The sequence below is a fragment of the Garra rufa genome, chromosome 3 (assembly GCF_049309525.1).
Source record: "Garra rufa chromosome 3, GarRuf1.0, whole genome shotgun sequence".
Lineage (NCBI taxonomy): Eukaryota > Metazoa > Chordata > Actinopteri > Cypriniformes > Cyprinidae > Garra > Garra rufa.
Window position 1 is genome coordinate 31,994,980 of NC_133363.1, and position 25,884 is coordinate 32,020,863.

The 25,884-nt window shown below is 35.9% G+C and overlaps 1 protein-coding gene across 7 annotated transcripts in view; it reads right to left on the reverse strand.

The window, feature by feature from the left end:
- Positions 1-25,884, reverse strand: part of brsk2b (BR serine/threonine kinase 2b) — a 174,069-nt gene that overhangs the window by 37,497 nt on the left and 110,688 nt on the right. For all 7 annotated transcript variants that reach the window (XM_073835925.1, XM_073835928.1, XM_073835924.1 and 4 more), the window contains exons 3-7: positions 16,200-16,285; positions 13,773-13,913; positions 5,996-6,112; positions 1,384-1,417; positions 1,228-1,296 (exon numbers count right to left, since the gene is read on the reverse strand). In XM_073835925.1, the coding sequence (XP_073692026.1) occupies positions 1,228-1,296; positions 1,384-1,417; positions 5,996-6,112; positions 13,773-13,913; positions 16,200-16,285 (447 nt within the window). The remainder of the gene's footprint in view (positions 1-1,227; positions 1,297-1,383; positions 1,418-5,995; positions 6,113-13,772; positions 13,914-16,199; positions 16,286-25,884) is intronic.

Below are 25,884 nucleotides of genomic sequence, written 5' to 3' on the forward strand. Positions count from 1 at the left end.
GACTTATATTATTGGAAAAGATTTCTGTTTTGAATAAATGTTTTTCTTTTTAACTTTATATTCATCAAAGAATAAAAAAAAGTATCACAGGTTCCAAAAATATATATTAAGCAGCACAACAGTTTTAACACTGATAATAAATCAGCATATTAGAATGATTTCTGAAGGATCATGTGATACTAAAGACTGGAGTAATGGCTGATGAAAATTCAGAGCTGCGTCACAGAAATAAATAACATTTTAAAGTATATTAAAATGGGAAACTACTATTAGAGATTGCAATAATGTAAAAAATGTTTCTGTATTTTTGACCATATAAATACAGCTTTGATAAGCATAAGACAAAACATTAAAAATCTTACTGATCCCAAACTTTTGAACAGTAGTGTACATTTTGGCAGTTCAGAAACTAATGTATTTATTGATGTGATGAATAATGTAACTAATGTAAACTTATTTATTATATTGATCAAAAGAGCACATCTGTTTTAGCTGTTATAACAATAAGAAATGTTTTGAGCGCTAAATCAGCATTATCAGAATAGATGATCAGAAGAGTAATGGCTGCTGAAAATTCAGCTTTGCCATCACAGGGATAAATTGCAAATAGGAATACATTTTAAAATGTATTAAAACGGAAACAGTTATTTTAAATTCTAATAATATTTCACAATATTTCAGCTTTTACTCTAAATGCAGCCTTGGTGAGCATAAGAGACTTCTTTCAGAAACATCAAAAATCCAGCCTACCCCAAACAGAGCATGTCAGTCGAATTTTAGTTTAATTCCCTCCTCCAAGAACCTGAAGTCTTTTACAGTTTAAGTAAGGAAGAGTAAGAAGATAAAAGTGGATTCATAAAACGCTCAGTAAGATGAATAAAAAGAGCTGATCTCACTCATGTCTGATATAAAGATCAACGGCTGGAGTGAGAAACCATGGTGGAGCTTTGGTGTTGTCAATCTTTTGAGCTCTGACTACAGAGCCGGTGTAACACCTTGATTCTCTTAAAGCCCAACTCTTGCTTAGCTGATTAGCTAGCACTGAAATATCCTTGTCTGGATTCTCCCACATCCTCTGATAGACTAAACACAAGGGATTTCTTTTTTTCAAATGCACGCTGCAGAGAGAGTTCCTGTAGCTCAAATTTGTCAGAAGGGCAGAGGCTACATTACAGCAGAATTATACGACACGAAATGAAGTCTCAGCCGCGGAAAGCTTTCACTCACCACCAAAAGTGCAAAGAGAATGACTCCACAGCTCCAGACATCAGCTTTCCTGCCATCATATTTCTCCCCCTACCAGAGAGAGAGAAGTTAGAAGTGGAAAGAAAGAGATTCAGAGGGAGCCCTATTATGACAGATGCACTGAGAGCACGTACTTACCCTTATAACCTCTGGACAGGCATAGTGAGGAGATCTGAAAGAAAACAGGACAATATGTCATCATCATCCTCACCCAACCTTGGAGAAAACACCCATTAGAGGGCTTATACACTGAGGAAACATGCAGTACACTAATTCAGTAATAACTCCTTGCATTTGCATGATGATCTTCACACCATCTTTATTGATAAACAGCTCTATGTCTAACCACCCTGTACACGCTGTTGTCAAATGATCCAATAATATAACATTAAATTGTAATGACTTTCTGCTGGCAGTGTGTAAAACAGGTCTGTAATCATCTGAATTGTGTAATGTGTTTTAACGGCATGGCACATCATCAGAAGGAGTTCTCTATTTTTCAACACCAATTTTCTATAAATGCCTGTTTCCTCATTGCAGGTGTCATATACCATTATGCAGATTGAGTCTGTATTGATAATACATTAATTTAATGGTTTACTTTCTCTGCTTTAAAAACATAACTACTGCTCACTGTAGCGAAAGCTATTATTGCTGTTTTGCAACACCAAATTGCAAGGTTTTATACTAAATTAAGTGGTTAATGCAACATGCTCTCACTCAATCATTGCAATGCTTTTGTGCCCATTTTATGCTGTTGCCTCAATCATTCTAGGCGGAAACGTGATGAAACAAAGCAATATTGTTTCTGTGAATATGTCTGAATATTTCAAATACACATTTGTTTTGCACACTCACATTTTTCACACATCAACTGCAATATTATAAAAATGGTAACAATTGACAATAAGGTTCTGCTAGCTAACATTTTGAAAAGCATTAAATATCATGAACTAACAATGAGCAACATTTTTTTACAGCATTTATTAGTCTAGGTTAATGTTAATTAATAAACATACTAGAGATGTAATGATATCAAAATCTCACAATACCTGAAGAAAAAATGAAAATGTTGTACATTTTAATGTTCAATTATTCTATCTAATGCACTTTGAGGTTTCAAAATTAAGACCTCCAACCCATGTTCTTAAACTAAGAAAACTTAAGTTAGAAAAAAAGTAATTGAATTGACTTGTACCTGAACTTTAAAGGGAACTCAATCTCTTTTTAGTTGTGGTATACTGTCTCAGTCTAAATTACATTTACACTGGTGTTTTCGAAGCCAAACAAATTAGAATATAATAATAATAATAACATTATATTATTGTTATTTCTATGACAGTAATAGCCATATATTGTAGAACAATTGCACTGTAAAATAAATGGAAATTTTTTTTTTACATTGGATTATTATTTTTGCTTTACACTACAGCAGGGAAATTACTATACTTCTTTCCTAATTTCTACAATTGAAAGAGATATTTTTTAGAATTAGGACTGTAGTAACATTACCCATTTAAACTGCTAGTTGTCAGCAATTCATACTGCACTTTTAAGCTTTTAATTTAATCACAACTTTAAAGACCTTTTATGTTAGACTTTTTGCCTGGAAGACCTATATCATTCCATATCGTCATGTGACCACGATAATATTAAGACAGTTTTGCTATCACAATATTGATAATATCATTACATCCCTAAAATCTACTATTTTTCATTGTCAATTTTTGTTTGTCCGTAATATGTAAACTAAAGCTGTCTTTACACAGCCAAGTTAAGGCTGCTCTATGCTTGCTTAAAATTCAGAAAAAAAGAGATTATGCCACATAAAAGCCAGAAAACCTCTGACCCACTTCAGCCTCTAGTATCAAAGTATACAGCTGTAACTGCTTTTGGAAATGCACCTTTTAGATGCCACTTCACACTTAAATGGCACTTCTGAAGCACATTTGCAGTGAAAATTGCACAAAATGAACAACTTGGGTTAATAAATTCTGTTTAAAAAAAGTTTATGATACTTAATTAACTTCTATGAATTTAAACACATTGTAAAGTGTTACCAAAAAAAAAAACAACAACTCATATTTAGCAATACTATATTTGGTTTACCCTTTAAAGGGATGGTTCATCTAAAACTGAAAAATCTGTCATTAATTACTCACCCTCTTGTCGTTCCAAACCTGTAAGACCTTCGTTCATCTTCAGAACACAAATTAAGATATTTTAAATGAAATCCCAGAGCTTTCTGACCCTGCATAGACCGCAACACAACTTCCACATTCAATGTAGTAAGGACATTGATAAAATAGTCTGTGTGGCATCAGTGGTTCAACCTTAATTTTATAAAGCTACGAGAATACGTTTTGTACACAAAGAAAACAATTTCTTCTCTTCTGTGTCAGTCTCAGGCTGCCATTCACAAGAGTACTGATGTAGAAGCCGGATGCACTCCTCTTTGTTTACAAGCAGAAGATGCATGCTGTACATAAAACATTCTTCGTAAACATATCTGAAGATTTCAACAGACAGGATGACTGAAATTTTTTGCCCAGCCTACTTACTTGAACCAGAATATATAGCGATGAACTGAGAGAGATGTACGGCAGATGCATATGTTGTGGTACTCTCATGAATGTGCGTCAAATACTGGCACGTAAAAATTGTTGAACAAAGTCGATATTTTTGTTCTCTCGTAGCTTCATAACATTACAGTTAAACCACTGATGTCACATGAACCTTTTTAATGATGTTCTTACTATCTTTCTCTGCCTGGAAACGTTTCAGATGCATTGCTGTCTATGCGAAGTCAGAAAGCTCTCGGATATCATTTAAAATATCTTAATTTGTGCTCCGAAGATGAACGAAGGTTTTACGGGTTTGAAACAACATTCTGTAATTAATGACAGAATTTTCATTTTTGGATGAACTGTCCCTTTAAAAACCAATCTCCTGTGACAAGGCATTTAGATAATTGCTATGACCTTACAATGTTACTCCATAGCAGTCAAAATATTTATAAGATCACACTAAGAAATTCATGTGTGCACTGTAAACACCTCATAATCATGCAAACAAACCACAATAAAAGTTCCAGCATTGAAATAAGAATATTTTTGCAGAAGCCTGATTTCTGTATGTGCGTCAAGGATATCCCCTATGATAAGAACATGAGGGAGGATTGATATGGCAAATCAGGGAAGCCACAGGGGGTGATTAAGCTATTGTGAAAAGACCCTGATGGAGAGGAATTACTCATCTAGTCCGAGATGCGGTTCATGATTTTTTGAAGATATTTTTTGTTATTCCTCAAGCGCTGTTGGAAGCTGGTTAAAGAGTCAAAAACAGTGAAATAAACTCTTTTTCTTTTGGCATTAGCATTGTTTTCACTCTGAGCTGATCTGACTTTGCGCTAGTTAGCTAGTGCTGGTTATGCCTCAGAGAACAGAAGTGGCAAAGAAAGGTTTCTTTGATGTTATTATCAAGCTTAGGGGACCCAGAGTAATGGTCCAAATAGGACCAGTGGTACGAGGGAGTTTTGCACTGTATTGTGGGTAATCTAGTTTCACTTGAATGAAGGTTCTGGAGGGGGATCTAATTAAATTGACTGGATTTCCAAGCAGCCTTGGACATTTTTATATAACCACCCCTTCACTCAAAATTACCATTGGGCTGCAAACATGGCAGAGACTTTTCGGAACTAAAGCTATTTCAAATTTAGGTCAGTCCATCTGCTAAGCAAGGAATGAGAAATGAATGAATGCCTGGCACAGAGATACGACTGGGAGGCTCCGCGTTGGTCTTCCTGCCTTGCTGTGTTCGCACGTAAGGGGTCTGCCCCTTTCAAATTCAATTGGAGTCCATTAACCGTGGTAAACAGCATACATTTGTGTCAAGCGGACAGCATACGAGGAGGCTAAAGATGAATGTGTTTAATTAAAAACTGTCATATCTGTGCCTAGACTTGGGAAGTCACAATCAATAATTACAGCATGCCTCCGTCAGAGGAAACCATCAAAGCCTTGGCACCATTTTAGTGCTGGCTAATAGGAGCAGAAGTACACAGACTGAAGTCAAAGCTATAGTCTGGTCACTCGGGGCGAATTTTAAAGTCTTGATTAATCCCTGTCTGTGATAATACGCTCTGCTCTGTGGCACCTAGCCCTCTCGTTTTCATTGATAATGGGCCCTCTAATGACATGCATTACACATTCACAGGGACTATGAAAGCTTGAGTGAGGTCAGGCCATCATGTTCATATTTTTCACTAATAGTAGCAGTTCAGGAAGTGCTGCAGTGGTAGCAGGCCCAGCCAAATGTCTCAATGCAAGACTAAGTCCTTCAGATATAGCTATCAGTTGTTAAGCTATCAGCTCTTTTCATAATGAAGCATGCAAATAAACCAAGTGGTGCATTTGTGCATTAGACAATTAATGGGAGTGATTTTGCTATTTTTCAACTCACAGATTTTCCAAATCTCTTAAAATCACCTCAAGATGATGCTATTCTTCTTAATAGCCATTTAATGTGAAGGGATTGTCTATGCAAATTATGCTTCGCTTGGTATTCTGATCTGAACAGAATTAAGCAACTGCATGAGCATGCACTGTTTTTAGTCAAACACAGCAAAATTATACCTGCGTATTAAATGTAAGCAGTGCATTTAAATGTTGGAGGCAGTTTTCTCTTGTTTTACAAAAAACATGTTTCATGTATACTGGTAATTGTTGTTGGAAGGCAGAGTATGACTCACCCACAGCTGGTTTCTAAGAGACTGTCTCCAACCTGTAGAGAAGCCATGCCAAAATCTGCTATCCTGATGTTATTCTTCTCATCCAGCAGCAGGTTCTCTGGCTTCAGGTCTCTGTGGCTGCAAAACATGAGAAACAAAATGCTTAAGGTATAAACATACACTTGAGCAGCTTTCTTAAATGATTCCAGGTGTTTCTACTAGTTTATGGTATAAAAGTCAATGACATGAAGAAAATAAAGAAAAATACAGAATGGAGAAGCCTCGTTAAATAAATCAAATCCTTAAAGGATTAATTCACTTCCAGAATACAATTTTATTCATATTATCCAAGATCATCATGTCTTTCTTTCTTCAGTCGAAAAGAAATTAAGGTTTCTGAGGAAAACATTTTCATGGATGTTGAAAATAGTGGACCTTAATGGGAGCCAACAGGTTAAAGGTCTGAATTAGAGTTTCAGTGCAGCTTCAAAGGGTTCTACATGATTCCAGCTGAGAAATAAGGGTCTTGTAAAAAAAAATTAAAAATGTTAGGCGGAAATACTGACCCAATGTTTACTAAGTGAACGCACAAAGAAAGTCAAACAACAATGTTGGACGATTTTGAAGTTGGAGGAGAAAGTTAGATGGAGTTTTCTGTCCTACCCTACTTTTTTGAACCGGAGTACACAGATAAAGAACTAAACGCGCGGGATCTTTCCAATGTGATTTTGAAATGCATGAAGCCACAGACACGCATTGCAGAGCTTGTGCAAGATGACCATTTGTGGTTATAAAGTATATGAATTTGAATTTTTTAAAGAAAATTGTCAATCATTTCGCTAGATAAGATCCTTATTCCTCGGCTGGGATTGCGTATAGCCCTTTGAAGCTGCGCTGAAACTGCAATTTGGATCTTCAACCTGTTGGCTCCCACTGAAAACCACTATATGGAGAAAAAAACTTATTTTCTTTTCAACTCGAGAAAGAAAGACATGAACATATTGGATCAGTAAATCATCAGGACATTTTTCTTCTGGAAGTGAACTAATCCTTTGAAAATAAGTCATCCTGCATTGTTTCATTATTATTTTCTCAGAAAATAAACACTAATGAAAGTGCTTTACTGCTTATTAATATTTGTGGGTAAAAAGATATTTGAAAAACTAAACTCTTATTTGACTTGTAAACCTCCAATGAGCATATGTATTTCTAAAGATGTTTGTGTTTTTATTTAATGATCCAGCATAACTACATTTCTTATGACTTGTTTAAGCTGCCAGTATCAGACTCAGCCCCAAATCTCTTGATCAGACATCATGGGAAACATCTTGATTCCTTGTACCATTGTGAAATCCTCTGATCTGGAGATAAAAATTCAGAGCTTTCTTTGCCAGTGTCAAGAAGCGAAGCCTCTTTCATCCTGAGCGGGTAAGTGATCGAGGAACACAAGACCATTTTAGGCCCAAGAGATCAAAAAGCAGCTTGCACATTTCAAGTATCTTTCAAAAGACAGCTGATCGTGACCTGTGAGCCAATGCGCATTTACTGAAGCTCATCATTTGGGATGGTTTGGCAACAACAACTGGCCAATAATTACTGGTGGGATAGAAACGTGACTTGAACCAGAAATACTGTCTTCCTCCTTTTGCCACAATTACTACAACTGCACCGAAGCAACCCTAAGCCTTCTGAGAACTCATCAGCCATCTGCAACCATAGTGAACAACTTCAAAAAACAAAAACATCTGCCAGGCACCTAATTACTTGATAACAAGATAGGAAGACAGTCAGAGAGGGATCTTGTCAATATTATCAATGCATTGTAGTCAACTCTCAAGTACTACTACATCGTCACAATCAATACTTTATTAGTACTGAGTGTAGCTTTTAAACGGCACACGTTTCCATCTATAAACGTCTCTGTACGTTGAAGATAATGCAAGAAATGAAAAAAAAAAATATGACTGCTGGAAGCACCAGCTATAAAAGATCTGGTGCCTCCTCACCCAGCGATAACCAAGTTACAGCAAAGGTTAAACACAGACCAGCAATAAAGTTTTTACTACAACGATTGATTCATCTTTCCCATGCCAAGGCAATCAAGGAGAAGGAGGAGCTCTCGGTAATGGAAAGATAGCATGGGGGCCCCGGTCAATACTGGTGTGTGTTTACTGAGAGGCTCTTCTGATTAGCTGCCAGCAAGAGACTGAATGGCTGAAGCAGGACTGACTTAATGATCTCTGGGTATCAGGGACTGCAAGCATTGCCAGACACAATCATAAACATCCTTTTAAAAACAAACCCATCTGCTTGTTTTAGCACAGCAACCAGGTGCTGTACCATTCAAGCCTGCAAATATGCTATAAAAATATGAATTATGCCTACCTATAACAGCACCTAACCCTCAACTCTAAAGACTTTTTGCTGCTCCATCTCTCATTATAATGTCTGAAGTGCAAGGAAGTCTCATTATGTGATGTCTAATTATGAATGCTCAGGATGAAAAGACGTCAAAATGAAAGTGAACAGCTTCAAAAAGAAGACCCTTTGTTCTATACCCAAACTAGTTTCCAAAATATACCCACCAGCAACCAACTTTGTGGCAACATGAATACAGCAAAAAAGCACAAGGAATGGGCAGTGATTCGATTTTATAAAATGATTTGTTAAGTTTTCCGCAACCTTCCCCAAACACTAAGCTCTTCCCTCTTTAGTAAAGTGCACATGGCCTTTAACAGCTCAGGGGTTTGTGGAAACTGAGGTGTCCAGCAGACTTTCCATTCTTCTCACATTAGCTTGCTTTCTCTCTGGTCTTCCATCATTACACTTGTAATGTAGGTATGGAGCTGTGTGAAATGGGTGGCCATTATCTTCCCTGACAAAGTACAAGTTCATGGAACCAATAAACACAATCCCTCCTTCAGGAGAACACTAGTGTCCCGCTGTGAGGTTGCTGTTATAGTAATGTTCCTACAAATGGTTCCTTCAGAAAAAGAGATACTGCAGATCCCCTAAACACTTCTGCTTTTAAACTACAGTATATAAAATAACTGAAAAAGTCCTAAATAGACAAGAAGAAAGCTTAAAGGTATAGTTCACCCAAAAAAGACAATTTGATGTTTATTTGCTTACTCCCAGGGCATCCAAGATGTACAGTAGGTGAATTTGTTTCTTCAGTAGAACATAAACAAAGATTTTTAACTCAAACCGTTGCAGTCTGTCAGTCAAATAATGGCAGTCAATGGGACCCACGGCTTTGAGAGTCAAAAAAACATACACACACAAAACCAAATTAAACCCTGTGACTCGTGATGACACATTGAGGTCTTAACACACAACACACTCAGTCTGTGCAAGAAACTGAACAGTATTTCTATCTTTTGTTTTACCTCTGATCCACCACAATATACAACTGTCCTAAGCGCGTTCACAACAGCCGGTGGGTGACAAAGAGCAAGCAACCATAAGTTCAGTCGATCAGGCTCAAAAGTTAGAAGTCGGTGAAGAGTCAACACTCCTGGATGAGTTTGCGCAAACTTAATCTTTTAGTTTTTAAATCGGTTGCAACAATAAGGATAAGCACAAGTAATTACCATTTTGTGTACTGCATCTACTATGCCAGAGCACGTTAATGTGCCATGCGCCGGCTGTCTTGAACACGCTCAGGACAGTTGGACATTGAGGTGGATCAGAGGTAAAATTTCATGTGTTAAGACCTCAATTTATCATCTCAAGCCACAGGGTTTAATTTGGTTTTGTCTGTGTATGGTTTTTTTGACTCTAAAATCCATGGGTCCCATTCACTGCCATTATATGACTGACAGACTGCAATGGTTTGAGTTAAAAATCTTCATTTGTGTTCTACTGAAGAAACAAAGTCATCTACATCTTGGATGCCCTGGGGGTAAGCAGATAAACTATCTCTTTAAATCATACATACTGTGTACCTGGTGCAAATACGTCTTTCCGAAAAAATTCCAGTAAACAAAAAAGTCTTGAAAGCACGAAATGACCTAGAACCGTGTGACAGAAACACAGATCACAGCCTCGTTTTCATTCATGTCAAGTGAAATATGGTGTCTACCCTGACTGAGGTCCATTTGTTGAGGTTTTAATGGCCACCAATATCTCTCTATGCCTTTTCCTATCTCTGTGTGTCCTCCTAATTTTTATGTCCCCAGAATAGCACATTCATCTATGTACGCACAGTTCATATTCAAAGCACTGAAATATGCCAACTAATAACTATTGTCATAAGAAAAAGCTTTTAATCTTGGAACTAAAGTTTAGAACTCTCAGCGCAATGTTCTACAGTTTCTTTTGCTGTCTGGGGTCACCGTAACCTACATAGACTACTCATGAAAGCAATAGTTCACCCAAAAATGAAAATCCTGTCATTAATTACGCACCCTCATGTCTTTCTGAACTTTAAGACCTTTGTTCATCTTTAGAACAAAAATTATAATATTTCTGATGAAATCTAAGAGCTTTCAGATCCGGCATAGGAGACCCTGTTATGAAGCTAAAGTACTTTTTGTGGTACACTCGGGAATGCACATCGAAGACTGACACGGAAGAGAAGAAATTGTTGAATAAAGTCATCATTTTTGTTTTCTTTGTGCGCAAAAGGTATTCTAGTAGCTTCATAACAGTAGGGTTTAACCACTCAGGTCTTGAATGTGTCAGTTGCTGTCTATGCAGGGTCAAAAAGCTCTTGGATTTCATCAAAAATATCTTAATTTGTGTTCTGAAGATGAACGAAGATCTTACGGGTTTGTAACAACATGCGAGTGAGTAATTAATGACAGAATTTTCAGTTTTGGGTGAACTATCCTTTTAAATTCAACCCTAATACGAATTCCAAACTGCACCGCTGACCTCCACGTCTGTTTTTATTCTAGAATTGAGCAGCAACATTGTATAAATGCACCCAATCATCAGATCAACTGTGGCGCATTCAACATTCAACAGGGCAAACCAGCACTCACACTGCTAATGCATGTAGCCAGTAGCGTTTCTCATAAAATGCACCAAAAAGACATCCATCTTCCCATCCAGACACTGGCAACTGCTTACATAAACAAAGAATCCCCATGTGAGCTTTAGTCCCAGTTCCTTAGACATAAGTTAACTTGGTTCAACTCTTTTCCTCTTCCTGTCTAACGACCTTGTGTACCTGACAGCACTTGTATCATGTAAAAGGCTGAAGATTTTGACAGGCTTGATTCAGACTTCAGTCTTTCTGCCTGTCCTCACAGTGGAGCCAGAAAGCCATAATTTTATCCCTGTGAATACAGTGATAGCAGAAGGCTATCAACACAGCACATTATCTGTGTGGAGGTTTCAAACCCCAGAGAGGAAAATGGCTGCGAACGAGCAGAGAAGAGAACGAGTGATGCCTCCCTGCTATGCTGTTTATTCAGTGCTTTCCATCACCTATCGAGAAAGGCCTTCAAACCATCCATCAGCTAGTTGAGCTTTGCTGGAAGCATGTGACAGTCTTCATTAGGCGTTGCGCCTGCTGAAGCGCATGGTAAACAGATGCAAATATTGTGCTAATGGCTGCCCCTTCAGTGCATTAGTATATTAGCATATGAAGAGGATATGGTCGTGAGAATTCAAACAGAAACATTATTAGCATTAGCGATAGCTCTTAAAGTTGTGAAAAGCTAAAGTGAACTTCTCTTTAATGAAAGTACATTTAGGACTACAGTGGAAAACACAGACTGCCATCACAGACTGTTTGTCACTGTTCTGATGTATAATTTATAAAGTTCTTGAGCGTAATGCTATGTTAAATGGACGGGTTCAAAGTTACTGAAAAAGTTTTAATTTACATAATCTGTAAGTAAAAAGACTGGGTGATCATGAATGAGTGAATTCTCATTAGGAATTTCTGTATGTGACCCTGGACCATAAAACCAGTCTTAAGTAGCACAGGTATATTTGCAGCAATAGCCAAAAATACATTGTATGGGTGAAATTTATAGATTTTTCTTTTATGCCAAAAATCATTAGGATATTGAGTAAAGATCATGTTCCATGAAGATATTTAGTAAATTTCCTACCGTAAATATATCAAAACTTAGTTTTTGATTAGCAATATGTATTGCTATGACCTTAATTTGGACAACTTTTAAAGCGATTTTCTCAGTATTTAGATTTTTTTTGTACCCTCAGATTGCAGTTTTTCAAATAGTTGCATCTTTGCCAAATATTGTCCTATCCTAACAAACCATAGATCAATGGAAAGCTTATTTATTCAGTTGATGCATAAATCTCAATTTCAAAAGTTGACCCTTATGACTGGTTTTGTGGTCAAGGTTCACATCTAATAATCAATACAAAACAATATGAAAGTTTGAAAATTGACTATATTAAGTATACATTATTTCATTTTTTTTTTTAATAATTTTCTTTTTTCCAAAACATGTTGGATTGTATCCTAAAGTCACAAAATTAAATCATGACTAAGTGAATTCTCATTAGGCATTTCTAGATGTTACCTTGGACCACAAAACCAGTCTTAAGTAGCACGAGTATATTTGTAGCAATAGCTAAAATTACACTGTATGGGTCAAAATTATTGATTTTTCTTTTTAATGCCAAAGATCATTAGGATAATAAGTAAAGATCATGTTTCATGAAGATATTTTGTAAATTTTGCTACCGTAAATATATCAAAACTAAATGTTTGCATGGTAATATGCATTGCTAAGAACTTCATTTGGACAACTTTAAAGGTGATTTTCTCAAAATCTTTTCTTTGTCAGTTGTGCAATGTTAACTTTTTATTGCCACATCATGGCCAGTTTAAAAATTAGGACATAAATAAACAAAGAATGTTTTAAATAATGTATGCTGTTGAAATGAAAATGAAATGAAATGATCCAAAAGTAAATAAAAAATTAGTAATCCAAATATCACTGATTAACTCTTCAAAACAATTATGTTAATGAAATAAGTCTTATTCTGCCTTGATCCATTAAGAAGCAAAATTCAAACATGAATACTTTATATTTTTCTAAATGTATTTTTTAAAATACCCCATTATTTGTGTTTTTGGGGAAGGTCACTTCATTACCACACTAGGCTTCATAACTACTCCATTTGTATAATTGTTTCGATAATTATAAACTACGCTGCAGAGAAGATGAAGGATTTGTTTTTCAGCATTTCAAAAATTGACTAAAATCTCAGCAATTGTGTAAGAAGTTGAAAACCTTCATTACTTTCTGTTGTACGGTTTAGTGAAACCCTTTCAGCTCAATAGTTAGAAAATACAGGGAGAAAGCATATACAGAAAATTTGAGCACATTTTTCATTTATATCTCAGAGACGTAGAGCGAAAAGGCTTGAGGATACACTCAGTGATAAAAACTGTACTTTTCTGTAGTGGCACTGGAGGGGAGCTATCAATCTTTGACCCAGAAAGTGTGTGTGAGTGTGAGCGTGTGGATGAAAACTTGTGCAAATGTGCAAAATAGTAATATCTCAAAATAATGATTTTTAGCATCTCACAATAATGCTTTGTAATGACTGAAAAATGCTTCACTTGAGGTGGCTTTCACCATACATAATAAATGAGACAATAGCAGGACAACACACCAGACAACAACAGCTGATGGCTATACGTGATGTATGAAAACAGACAAAATTGTTAGCGGCAACAAAACCAACACATTTGACTTTCCTGAACCGAACTAATGAGAGTGTGCCAAGTTTAAATGCTCAAAATTAAATATTTACATTTCCTGAGATTTCCAGGCTGAGATTTCCAGAAGTTCAGAACTCTTACCATATAGAGTGACTGTGGCAGAAGTCCAGCGCTGAGATGATCTGTCTGAAGAACTTCCTGGCCTCTTTGGGTGTTAACCTGCCCTTCTTTACCAGGTAGTCAAAGAGCTCTCCACCTGACACATGCTCTAGAACCAAATATCTGTGGAAGAAAAACAGAGGAAGTAAGAAAGCCTGACACACTACAGCTTTGAAACTCCCAGGACAGATCTACTACATGCCAACATACAGTATACACTAGGGATGCACCGAAATGAAAATTGTTGGCTGAAGCCGAAGAAAATCACACACTGGGCCGAAGGCCGATTACCGAACAGTTTTGTCTTGCTTTTCAAAGAAAAAAAAAAACAATTACAAAACAACAATTTAATTTAATTTGAAAATATTAATTTAACACTGAACATTTTTAACATTCTACTAGACATTATAGCCTACCAACAAAGCACAAAATAAATTTAAAAAGTTAGTAAAACAATATTCTTTGGCCATTTTTAAGACCCTCTTCTTCTGTGTTTTTATTGTACAAATAAATGCAGTACTACTTTTTGCTGACAGCAGCAAATTTATGAATTATTCTCATTACACTGTTTCAGCACAGATTTTCCTCACGTTTTGGACTTTTTGATGATTTTTGCGTCTTTCTCAGACAGTTTGCACACTCTATTTAATCGTGTCACGTCATTGTTCGGTATAATTTTTTCTGCCTTTTCGCTTATTTCGGTTGCCAAACATTCGGTGCATCCCTAGTATACACCATTGTTCATTAGTCTGGGCTTTGTCTTTTTTTATTTTTATCACACCAGCAGGTATTATTCTAGTTTTAAATGTCATGTGATCTTTCAGAAATCATTCCAATATGCTAATTTGGTGCTCAAGAAACATTTCTTATTATTATGAGTGTTGAAAACAGTTGTTCTGCTTAATATTTTTGTGTCAATAGTGATTTTTTGTCTTTGAATTAGGAAAAAATTGTAACAACGTAAAAGACCAATTTAATGCATCCTTACTGAATAAAAGTATTCATGTACTGACCCCAAACTCTCCAATAGTCTGAGACCACTAGTGATAATGCTTCTATTTGCATTTTTTATTTAAAGGGCACCTATTATGCCCCTTTTTACAATATGTACCGGTAATTTAAGTCGTCAGAATGTGTCTGTGAAGTTCCAGCTCAAAATACCCCACAGATCATTTATTATATCATTTTGAAAATGCCTATTTTGAGTGGAAACAGAAACATGCTGTTGTTCGTGCATGTCTCTTTAAATGCAAATGCTGCTCCCCACCCCCTTTTTCAGAATAAGGCTATGCCTTTACAGCTCGTACCTAAGATACTCTACCAAAAAACATGTTTAATTTTAATTATCATGTCTATCGCACTGAAAATCACACGTTTTAAACTTCTGAAATAGTTTGAGCACACACATTGGAAGCATGCGCACAGATAGCGGTTGTCACATGCCATGTGAGTACTAAACGAAGTTCTCTTTCATATCTTATTGCGCTTAAACTGTCAAATACACACACATTTATGTTAAAAACTCACATGAGTTACAAAAACAGTCGGTTATGTCAGTGAAGGTAAACAGCTGGTAATATTATAATAAGATCCATCTTCTACATCACAGGGGGAGCGAAATCTGAGCGGATCGTTTTTTCACATGCTTGCAGCAAAGGCTTACCAAAACCCAATACTGGTTTGTTCTTTTTTCATGTTTTCTGGGTTGGTAGATGCACCAGAAACCCAATTATAGCACTTAAACAAATAAAATGTCTGATTGTAATGATATGTCACCTTTAAAACAAACATATGTATATATACGTTTTCAATTTAGTCTCGGACTGTTGGACTCCACTGCATTTGAGTGAATAAGTAAATGTGTGCGAAATATCTTCCTGCAATCGGCCTGTCTGATGGGCAAACACATTTATGCCATACTCACGCATTCATGTATTCATGAGATACACGCAGACTCCCATTCACGCGCAGTCACATTTGAACACACACGCAAACACATTCACTGACGCACCAGACGTCTGATTTATTAGTCGATTAAAGGATTTTCTCATGCGATTACCTGTCAGCGTTATTTAAATTAAGGATGGATTCATACTTGATTTGTGTGTGTAAAAATGTTCACAGTCAAATACTTTACGAGCATGCGGGCCATACATCTGTGTCATCTGAATATTAAGAAAACAAATTCCTCAGTTGCATCCATGGTGGCTCCTTTATCAATTATTGAAAACTACATTAAGCCCAGCCACTGGAGCGCGCACACACACACACACACACACACACACACACATATCCAGGGATATTAGCGCGTCTGCTCTTCCGTATAGATACAGAGTTTACCGTATAGATACAGAGTTTACCAGCCACTCATACACACTGCATGGATAAACAAAAGTGGTGTATACTCACAAATATTTCTTATTTTCATAGACGTCGTGCAACTTCAAAACATGAGGGTGTTCTATGAGCTTCAGAATAGCTATTTCTCTTTCCACCTGTAAAGACAGAGAGAAAACGATTCGATTTTAGTTATACATCCGGTAACATGAGGTCAGAGTAAAACACGAGAAGACATTGAAAATAACAGTCTTTGGTTAGTCTGTGCTCGCACAATGACATTGTATAGTATTATCTAGCTTAGCCATGCCTAATTAGCATCCCACCACTTTCATTAAGTGGTTAACCCATTAATCACTTTTTGGCATGTAGAAAATAAACAGAAGACACTGGCTGGTGAAAATACACTAGTGCAAACAAGATGCCTATGATGAAGAGTTCAGATGAATTAGGACTCTAATTGCATTAGTCTTTGGAAAGGGATACGGTAGCATGATATGGTGATGCATCATCACTGTTGTCATGAACTGTTCCACATTAGTTATTGAGAAGTGGTTATCAGCGAGCATACAGGCCAATGTGTTGACATATTGTTGTGTTGTTTTAGAGAGAGTGTACACTCCTGCTGCTGCAGGAAAATCCATCTTTTGTTGCTTTGGGGGAGCACCAGAAATAATTAGACTTCATTAACGGTGGGAATATGGGCACAGCTAATAAGGATAATCCCACACTAATGAAAGCTGCATTGCCGAAGTCAACGCCGCATGAAGTCTCCCATCACACACCTGCTCAGAGACTAACCTTGTACAGTGTCCAAGTGAGCCACAATCCTATTAGACACAATCACCTTTCATTTGTACTCAGCCAATCAATACTCAATGGAGCAAAAACAATTATTGAAGCAGAGGTGTTATAAACCGAAGGGGAATGATTCGGTCAGGACAGATGGATGTAAACATCAGAATTTGTCGATTTGTCGTAGAATCATGTATTTTACAGACCACACAGTCTGTGTCAATAACACACCCTTCTTTAAGGTTAAAAGATTACAGTAGGTGTCAAACGTTTACTCCTTCCTTTACTATTACTATTGTCCACATTTTTGAATAACGGAAGTTTCAAAGAGCCTCATACGCACTGAATACGCACCTGTCATACAGTTATTATATTCAGTTGAAGTCAAAAGTTTACACACACCTTGCAAAATGTTAATTATTTTACTACAATAAGACGGATCATACAAAATGCATGCTATTTTTTATTTAGTACATATAGTCTACAACAGAAAATAATTAATAAATAACACTTGATTCTTAATGCTGTGTTGTTACCTGAATGATCCAAAGCTGTTTTTTGTCTAGTGATAGTTGTTTATGAGTCCCATTTTTGTCCTGAACAGTTAAACTGCCTGCTGTGCTTCAGAAAAATCCTTCAGCTCCCACAAATTCTGTGGTTTTTCAGCATTTTTGTGTATTTGAACCCTTTCCAACAATGACTCTATGATTTTGAGATTCATCTTTTCACATTGAGGACAACTGAGGGACTCGTTATAGATATGTAACTATTACAGAAGGTTCAAATGCTCGCTGATGCTCCAAAAGGAAACATGATGCATTTTTCTTATTTGAAAAATTCTGCAGATTTTGCAAGGTGTATGTAAACTTTTGACTTCATCTGTACATTTTAATAAAATGAAAGGAAGTCTCATGAGTAATGGGCACTTGTTAGATACTTTTCTCTATTTGGTCCAACTTATCCTTTAAGAAAATTAAATAAATTAAAATATATATTTATTTACATATAGTGCCTTGCAAAAGTATTCACACTCCTTCATTTTTTTCACCTTTTTGTTCCACGTCAATCTACAGTCCATCCATCATAATGACAAAGCAAAAAACTTTAGCCTGGGCTTGAAACAAACATTTTTGGAGAAACCTGAAAATATCAGCAAAGCCCTCATCCAAGCCGACAGAGCTTGAGAGGTGAAGAGGTGAGTAGGAGAATGGCAAATAATTGCTAAATGCAGATGTGCAAAGCTTGTTGCATCATACCAAAAAGACTTGAGGCTGTAAAGGCGCTTCAACTAAGTACCACTTTAGGGTATGAATACTTATGAAATGTGCTTACAAATTATTAAATTTGCAAAGTTGCCACAAATCTGTTTTATGCTTGTCATTATGGTGTATGGAGTGTGGATTGATGTGGGAAAAAGTTTTTAAAGCAGTTTAACATAAGGCTGCAACACAACAAAAAGTGAAAAAATGTATGTATGAATACTTTTGACAAGTGAAGAAATCCATTCAGAGGCACAGTTTGTTTCTCTGCAAAACTAATTTCAAGACTTGAGGCAAAAATGAAAGATTATGACAAACATAAACCATGTCAAGTGACTGCAGACTTTTGACTGGTGGTATACATAAACACCATCAAAAACGCCCTCTAATATGATTACAGATGTAGTTCGACTCAGATCTAAGAGCAGAAGCACAAACACACACACGTCTTTCTTTGGGCTCAATCACCCTGTTCCATACAAACACTATCTCTCTAACCATGTGGCTGCGGCCTTTCTTCTCCACATCTCTTATGTCACTCCAAAACCAGAGCACGGCCGACCCGAGTAAAGGGAGAGAGAGAGACATGTCAATTTATCACCATCAAAGCCCCAGTTCTTCAAAGGTCTATCACCTGGACCTCTGCAAGAGAGCAAGAAAAGCTAAATAAATAATGAAATATTTCCATCTTTAATCTGTGTCTCGCTGACTGCCTTACGTATCAATCCCTGTCATGGCAACCTTCTCTCAACATTTCTCTCTCAGATTCTCTCACTGTTTTTTCTTTATTTAGCAGATGTCTTTGAGCTCAGCTTTCGTGAACTATAGAGAGAGAGCTTCTGCCTGATCTATCACAGCCCATGATCTTTCTCATTGGGTTTACACAATCACTGTAATCTTTCAGGACGCTAGTTTCTGCTCCTGGCAGAGTCTTTGATTATTCCCTGTGCGGCCACCGCTAGTCTCACCTGCATTATGTGTCCTTGCCAATTTGGAAAGAACAAACTGCTTATGAAGCATCTTCTGTGCCGAGACCCGAAATTAATGTGTGCTGGAAGTGAGCGCAAAGGCAAAAAAAATGCTTAATGATCACATATTAAATAGAATGGACTCTCTGTACGATCAGGTTTATGCCGCAGGGCATTCTTGGCCCATGTCAGAGCTGCTTTGTCACATGTTAATGGCGGGATATATTCCTCCAATGGTAGCCCTCAGAATAACATGACCTTTTCTAAATGAATAAGTAGCAAGCCCAACAAATAAGGAACAATGGCAGAGCTCAAGTGTATGACTATATGTGACCCTGGACCACAAAACCAGTCATAAGGTTAAATTTTACAAAACTGAGATATATATACATCATATGAAAGCTCAATAAATAAGCTTTCTATTGGTGTATGGTTTGTTAGGATAGGACAATATTCGGCTGAGATACATCTATTTGAAAATCTGAAATCTAAGGGTGAAAAAAATCAAAATAGTGAGAAAATCACCTTTAAAGTTCTCCAAATTAAGTTCTTAACAATGCATATTACTAATCAAAAATTACATTTGGATATATTTACAGTAGGAATTTTACAAAAAATCTTCATGGAACATGATCTTTACTTAATTTCCTAATGATTTTTGACATAAAAGAAAAATCAATAATTTTGACCCATACAATGTATTTTTGGCTATTGCTACAAATAAACCCCAGCGACTTAAGACTGGTTTTGTGGTCCAGGGTCACATATGTGTTTGAACTGCTTGGGTAAGTATATTCATTTTTATACTTTTTATTGATTTCTACTGTTTCGAATGAGCTGATAACATTTTTAATTCCAAAACCCTTACAATCTTTTCTGCATTTTACATATATATAGTGTCAGTTTGTATTGTAAATTTAGTTTTAGCATTTTCACAATTTGTATTTCGCTTTAAACTATTATTAATTCAGTTTTAGGATTAGCATGTTTAAGGCTTCATCTTAAATTTCTTTTATTTCAGTTAGGTCCAAGGAAACTGTCTATGGAAGCCTGTTTCGACCACTGAATTGTGACTTAACTCACAATTCTCTTTTTTTTTCTTCTCAGAATTGTGAGGTATAAACTCGTAATTGCGAGTTATAAAGTCAGAATTGTTCGATTTAAACTTGCAAATCTGACATTTGTCTCAGAATTGAGAGACATAAACTTGTAATTCGGATAAATAAATTTAGAATCGCAAGTTATAAACTTGCAAAAGGGTTTATGTCTCGTAATTCTGACTTTATAACTCGCAAATGCGAGTTTATATCACACAATTCTGAGAAAAATGTCAGATTTGCAAGTTTACGTCTCGCAATTCTGAATTCATAACTAGCAATTACGAGTTAAGTCAGAATTGTGAGATATAAACTCGCAATTCTGAGAACATATCAGTCTTTTTTACCCCTCAAAATTGGTCTTTATAACTCACAATTGAGAGTTCATGTCTAAAAATTCAGAGAAAAAAGTCCAAAATGCAAGAAAAAAGTCAACATTGCAATTTACAAGCTTGTATTTGTGAGAAAAAAAGTTTTTTTTTTACAATTTAAAGCAAAAAAAGCTAGAAATGTGTGAAAAAAAGAAAAAATGTCAGGAAGGCATGAAAAAAGTCTGAATTGCAAGTTTTTGTCAAAATTCTAAGAAAAAAAAATCAGAAATGTGTGAAAAAAATCACAACTGTGAGATATAAACTCACAATTTCAAGAAAAAAAATATGGAATACAAGCTTGAATTTGTGAGAAAAAAGTCAGAATTGCAAGTTTATATCTTCCAATTTTGAGAGAAAAGTCAAAATTGAGTTTTTATATCTGATCTAGGGGAAAAAAATCAGAAATCTGTCAGAATTGTGAGATACAAGCTTGCATTTGTGAGAAAAAAAGTCAGAATTGCAACTTTTTATCTTACAATTCTGAGAAAAAAAAAAAGACAGAAATGTGAGATAAAAACTAACCTTTATTTTATTTTTAATTTAGTGGCAGAAACAGGCTTCCATACCTTCTCATTTTTTTCCTAATTAAAAGAAAACATCTTATTTTCTAAGTTAAGGTTTTTCATTTAATATTTACATATTATTTTATTTCAGCTTGATTGAATTTGGGTTTAGGTAACAATAACAACACTGGGCCTTACTGTCTTTCACGGTATGGAAAAAAAAGAGACATTTTTACTATCCTCTGTCGTAGTTTGCCGCAAACATTAAGTTACACAGTCTTAGAGCGATACGAGGGTAAATGTTGGCACAACTGTCATTTTTAGTTGAACTGTTTCTTTAAGACACTATTTATATGTTCATTAAGCTGCTTTCCTTTACCAGCATCGGCTATTTCAGGTTTTACTACGCTCACGGGGACACTTGGCCCTCACAATGTAGACAAAACGTGACACGCACACACATACACACCTTCATCTGTCTATACAGCAGGTGTAAAGCTGTGCTGGCACAGACAGGAGGAGGGAAATCCAAACACACAACATTTACCTGCACGTCAGATCTCTGCCAAACAGCATTTGTGATCACAGGATAATGGAGACTTCATTTTATCAACAAACCCCAGTAATCCTGTCTGAATCCAGATGAGTTAAATCCAATTCTAATACAGAGTTAACACTTACAGCAAGTCGAATAAACAGAGACAGCGGCGGCAAACCAGATATTTGATATGATTTTAATGATCCAATAAAAATACACACACTCTCTTCTCTGATTATGCGGACAGATAGGAGCGGAGCAGTGATCTGCATCATTCCTCATTACAAAAGAGGAGACCGGCTCACCTCAGTGCCCTTTTTCATTGAGTTTCCATGTTTAACAAATAGCACCACTGTAATAGCATCTTTCTTGCCAACAAAAGTGATTATCAAGTGATTAATTTCCCTCGAGACAAAGATTTCAGTTTGGTATGACACAAAATTACAAGGTTAAATGGCCACAAGTCAGTGACATTAATGACATTGATGTATTTGCTTTCAATTGATGACACGCAGGGCTTCAGACAGGAAAGAGATTTCATTTCTCGACAGGCTTTGAGCAGAGAGGGAAAAAGTGAATGACTAATCCCGGATATTGAGAGAGCAAATGGAAGAGAAAAAAGAAATGTGTGAAAATGTGTGCGTGTGTCGCAGAGTACCTTTTTTTTTTCTTTGCAATTCAGATTTAATTAAGAACATGGCGATTTAAACCAGCATATTTAACAGTGTATAATTCAACACGTCCTAAACAAACAACTTTGAAACCTCTGCCTTTGTTAATGGATTAAACATCATTTATTATGCTCAATTATTGTGTGATTTCAGGTTGCAGATGGTGTGTTGATGCATGCTAATAAAACTGCACTTGTGGGGATGGTCACACAACACACGGCAAATGAATGAAGGCAGACAGAGCTCATGTTCTCACAGCTGGGACTGGGACGCAGCTCCAATGCACTGGAGAGGCATCAGATTTTACCCAATAACGGCACATTTAACCACACAGCTGTCTGTTTGTTGTGTTTAAAAGGTTTGGTTGTATGTTATGTGTGACTTCATGGGTGTTTGCAACAATGTGTTTTATTGGCAATTTGCAAAAGTGTGTGTGTGTATGTGTGTGTGTGTGTGTGAGGAGCTCATGAAGTGATGATGAGATGGAGGAGGAGGTGTTTGTCTCTTGTCTCCAGAGCACTGCTGTAATGTCCAAACTCTCCAGTGCCCACTAGCTGAGCAGCCCTGGCACACATACACGCACACACAAAACCAGTCAGTCCTACCCATACATAAACATGCATTCACAGACAATTTGAAGCAGATTTAAGGGGCGACACTAATTTGCAGTGACAAAGCAACTGGAAGTCATTCATTTAAAATGAGATTTGGTGATTTCTAGAAACATGAGTAACTGTGCAGCCACTGAGCAGGGATGCATGAAACATCAGCAGTCATAGTGTGGTATTGTTTACATGTTTTTAAAAATTACTTAAATGCCCTAATTGAACTATGACTCAATCCTGGTTTAGGTCTGTGAAACCAGGCCATAAAACTCTTGACTTTTTAAGTAGGCATTTTTGGATAAAAATCAAATCAAGTCAAATCAAATCAAATCAATTTGTTTAAAATGTAATACCTCATTTAAAGCACATAGAATTCTGGACTTATTATGTAAGCATTTTACATGAATAAAAATAAAATAAAATAAATTGTTTTAACTGTTATAAAAAAATATATTTGAAATTAAATTCCTCATAAAATAAAATAAAATCACTTGGAATTTAAAAAAAAACAAACAAACAAACAACATTTTAAAAACATAGAACTTTTAGAAAAACATATAGGCATTTTTGGATAAAAATTAAATAAAATCCTTTGAATTTTGTTTAATAAAAAATGTGTTTAAAATGGAATAAAAATAAAATAAAATAAATCATTTTAACTATTATAAAATATTGTTTGAAAATAAATTACTCATATATAAAATAAAACCAGTTGCAATTTAAAATAAAACAAAACAAATAAAATCCTTTTAATCCTTTGAAAACAGTTTAAAATTAAATTAGTCATTTAAAAAGCAAATAGAACTCTTTTACTTTTTAAGTAAGCATTATTTGGAACACAAATTAAATTCAATTAAATAAATCATTTTAGCTTTTATAAAAATTGTTTGAAAATAAATTAAAATAAAATCACTTGCAATTTAAAATAAAACAAAACAAAATAAAATCCTTTTTAATATTTCATAAATAAATATTCAAAATTAAATTCCTCATTTAAAACATAGAACTCTTGACTTTTTAAGTAGGCATTTTTGGATAAAAATAAAATAAATCCTTTGAACTTTGTTTTATAAAAATGTGTTTAAAAATGTAATTCCTCATTTAAAGCAAATAGAACTCTGGATGTTTTAAGTAAGCATTTTTTTTTTTATAAAAATAAAATAAAATAAATAATCTTAATGATTATAAAAATTTTTTTTGAAAATAAATTCCTCATAAAATAAAATAAAATAAAATAAATCACTTGCGATTTAAAATAAAACAAAACAAAATAAAATATTTTTACATTTTATAAAACATTATTTCAAATTAAATTCCTAACTTAAAGCATATAGAACTCTGGACATTGAAGTAGGCATTTTTGAATAAAAATAAAACAAAACAAATTAAAATAAAAATCATTTTAACATTTAAAAATGTGTTTAAAATAAATTCCTCATTTAAAGCAAATAGAACTCTGGACTTTTTAAGTAAGCATTTGATTTGATTTGATTTGATAAAATAAAATAAAATAATAAACAAACTTGTATAAAAATGTTCAACATTTCATTTATTTGAAGCATGTAAATGATGTTATTATTTGATATACAGGGGTGGACAATGAATCTAAGACACCTGGTTTTATACCACAATCAGTATGGTGTTGGGCCTACTTTTGTGGCCAAAACAGCATCATTTCATCTTGGGAATGACAAATACATGTCCTGCACAGTAGCCAGAAGGATTTTGAGCCATTCCTCTTGTAGAACAGTGGCCAGGTCACTACAAGATTCTGGTGTAGGAAAACGTTTTCTGACTTGCCCCTTCAAAACACCCAGTGGCTCAAAAATATTCAGATCTGGTGACTGTGCAGGCCATGAGAGATGTTCAACTTTACTTTCATGTTCATCAAACCACTCTGTCACCAGTCTTGCTGTGTGTATTGGTACATTATCATCCTGAAACAGGGCACCGCCTTCAGGGTACAATGTTTTAACCATTGGGTGCACATAGTCAACCTTCACACTCCTACTGGTGGAATGTGCAGTTTGTAAAGTCTGGCCATGAGGCTGTGCAAATATAGCCATGAAACCTCCAACTCTACTGTATATTAGCCAGTGTTTCAGTTTCATTGTCCAACCACTGTATATATCAGTGAGAAGCAACTGTCAATGGAAATGCAGACAGTGATGCACCACCTAAAACATTTGGATACAGCGGTCATGTAGAAACACCTATAATCAAACCAAGAGCACAGAGACTCGCTGACCTCCAGGGTTTAATCGCTGTCAGCGTGAGCGTGACTTTACACGTGACACACCATCCCCTCTCCTTCTGCCAGTTCCCTGACCTATTCATCATTGATGCCTCTTTCCTCCAATCCATCTTAATTCCTCAAGCTCTCTCACAACACACTAACTTCCCAATCAAAGCAATGGAAGAGTAGCAGATGAAGAAACCCATAAAAAAAAACAGAAAAGTGGAAGGAAAGCACTCAAGTCGCACTTCTTTAATAAAGATGGAGGCTGTTCAGTAGCGGCGGTCCTCCTGGGAGCTGCTGTGGCTTTGTAACTAATTAACTCAAACACATGTGGAAACAGACACTTGAGCACGAGGGGGGAGGAGGGGGTTAAAGCAGCAGACCTTAACGTCTCACTGAAGGCTTAGACGAGGAGCTCTGGGAGGCATATCATAGCTTAGCTAATACCTCCAGAGACACACCGTACAGGATATCACTGGATATTAAACACAATTGCCATCCCTCGGTGATAGCCAATCCATCTACGCCACCAACCAGCAGCTGTGGCTCAAATCAGATCCATCAGGTGTGAGTAGGTCTGAAAACGGCTGGATGGCAAATGAGTAAAAGCTTAGTGGAAAGGAGAACAACAGGGAAAGATAACAATGAAATACATAATTATTAATGGTGGTGTTTCTGTGCCACTAACAGGATATAACGATTATTTCCAAA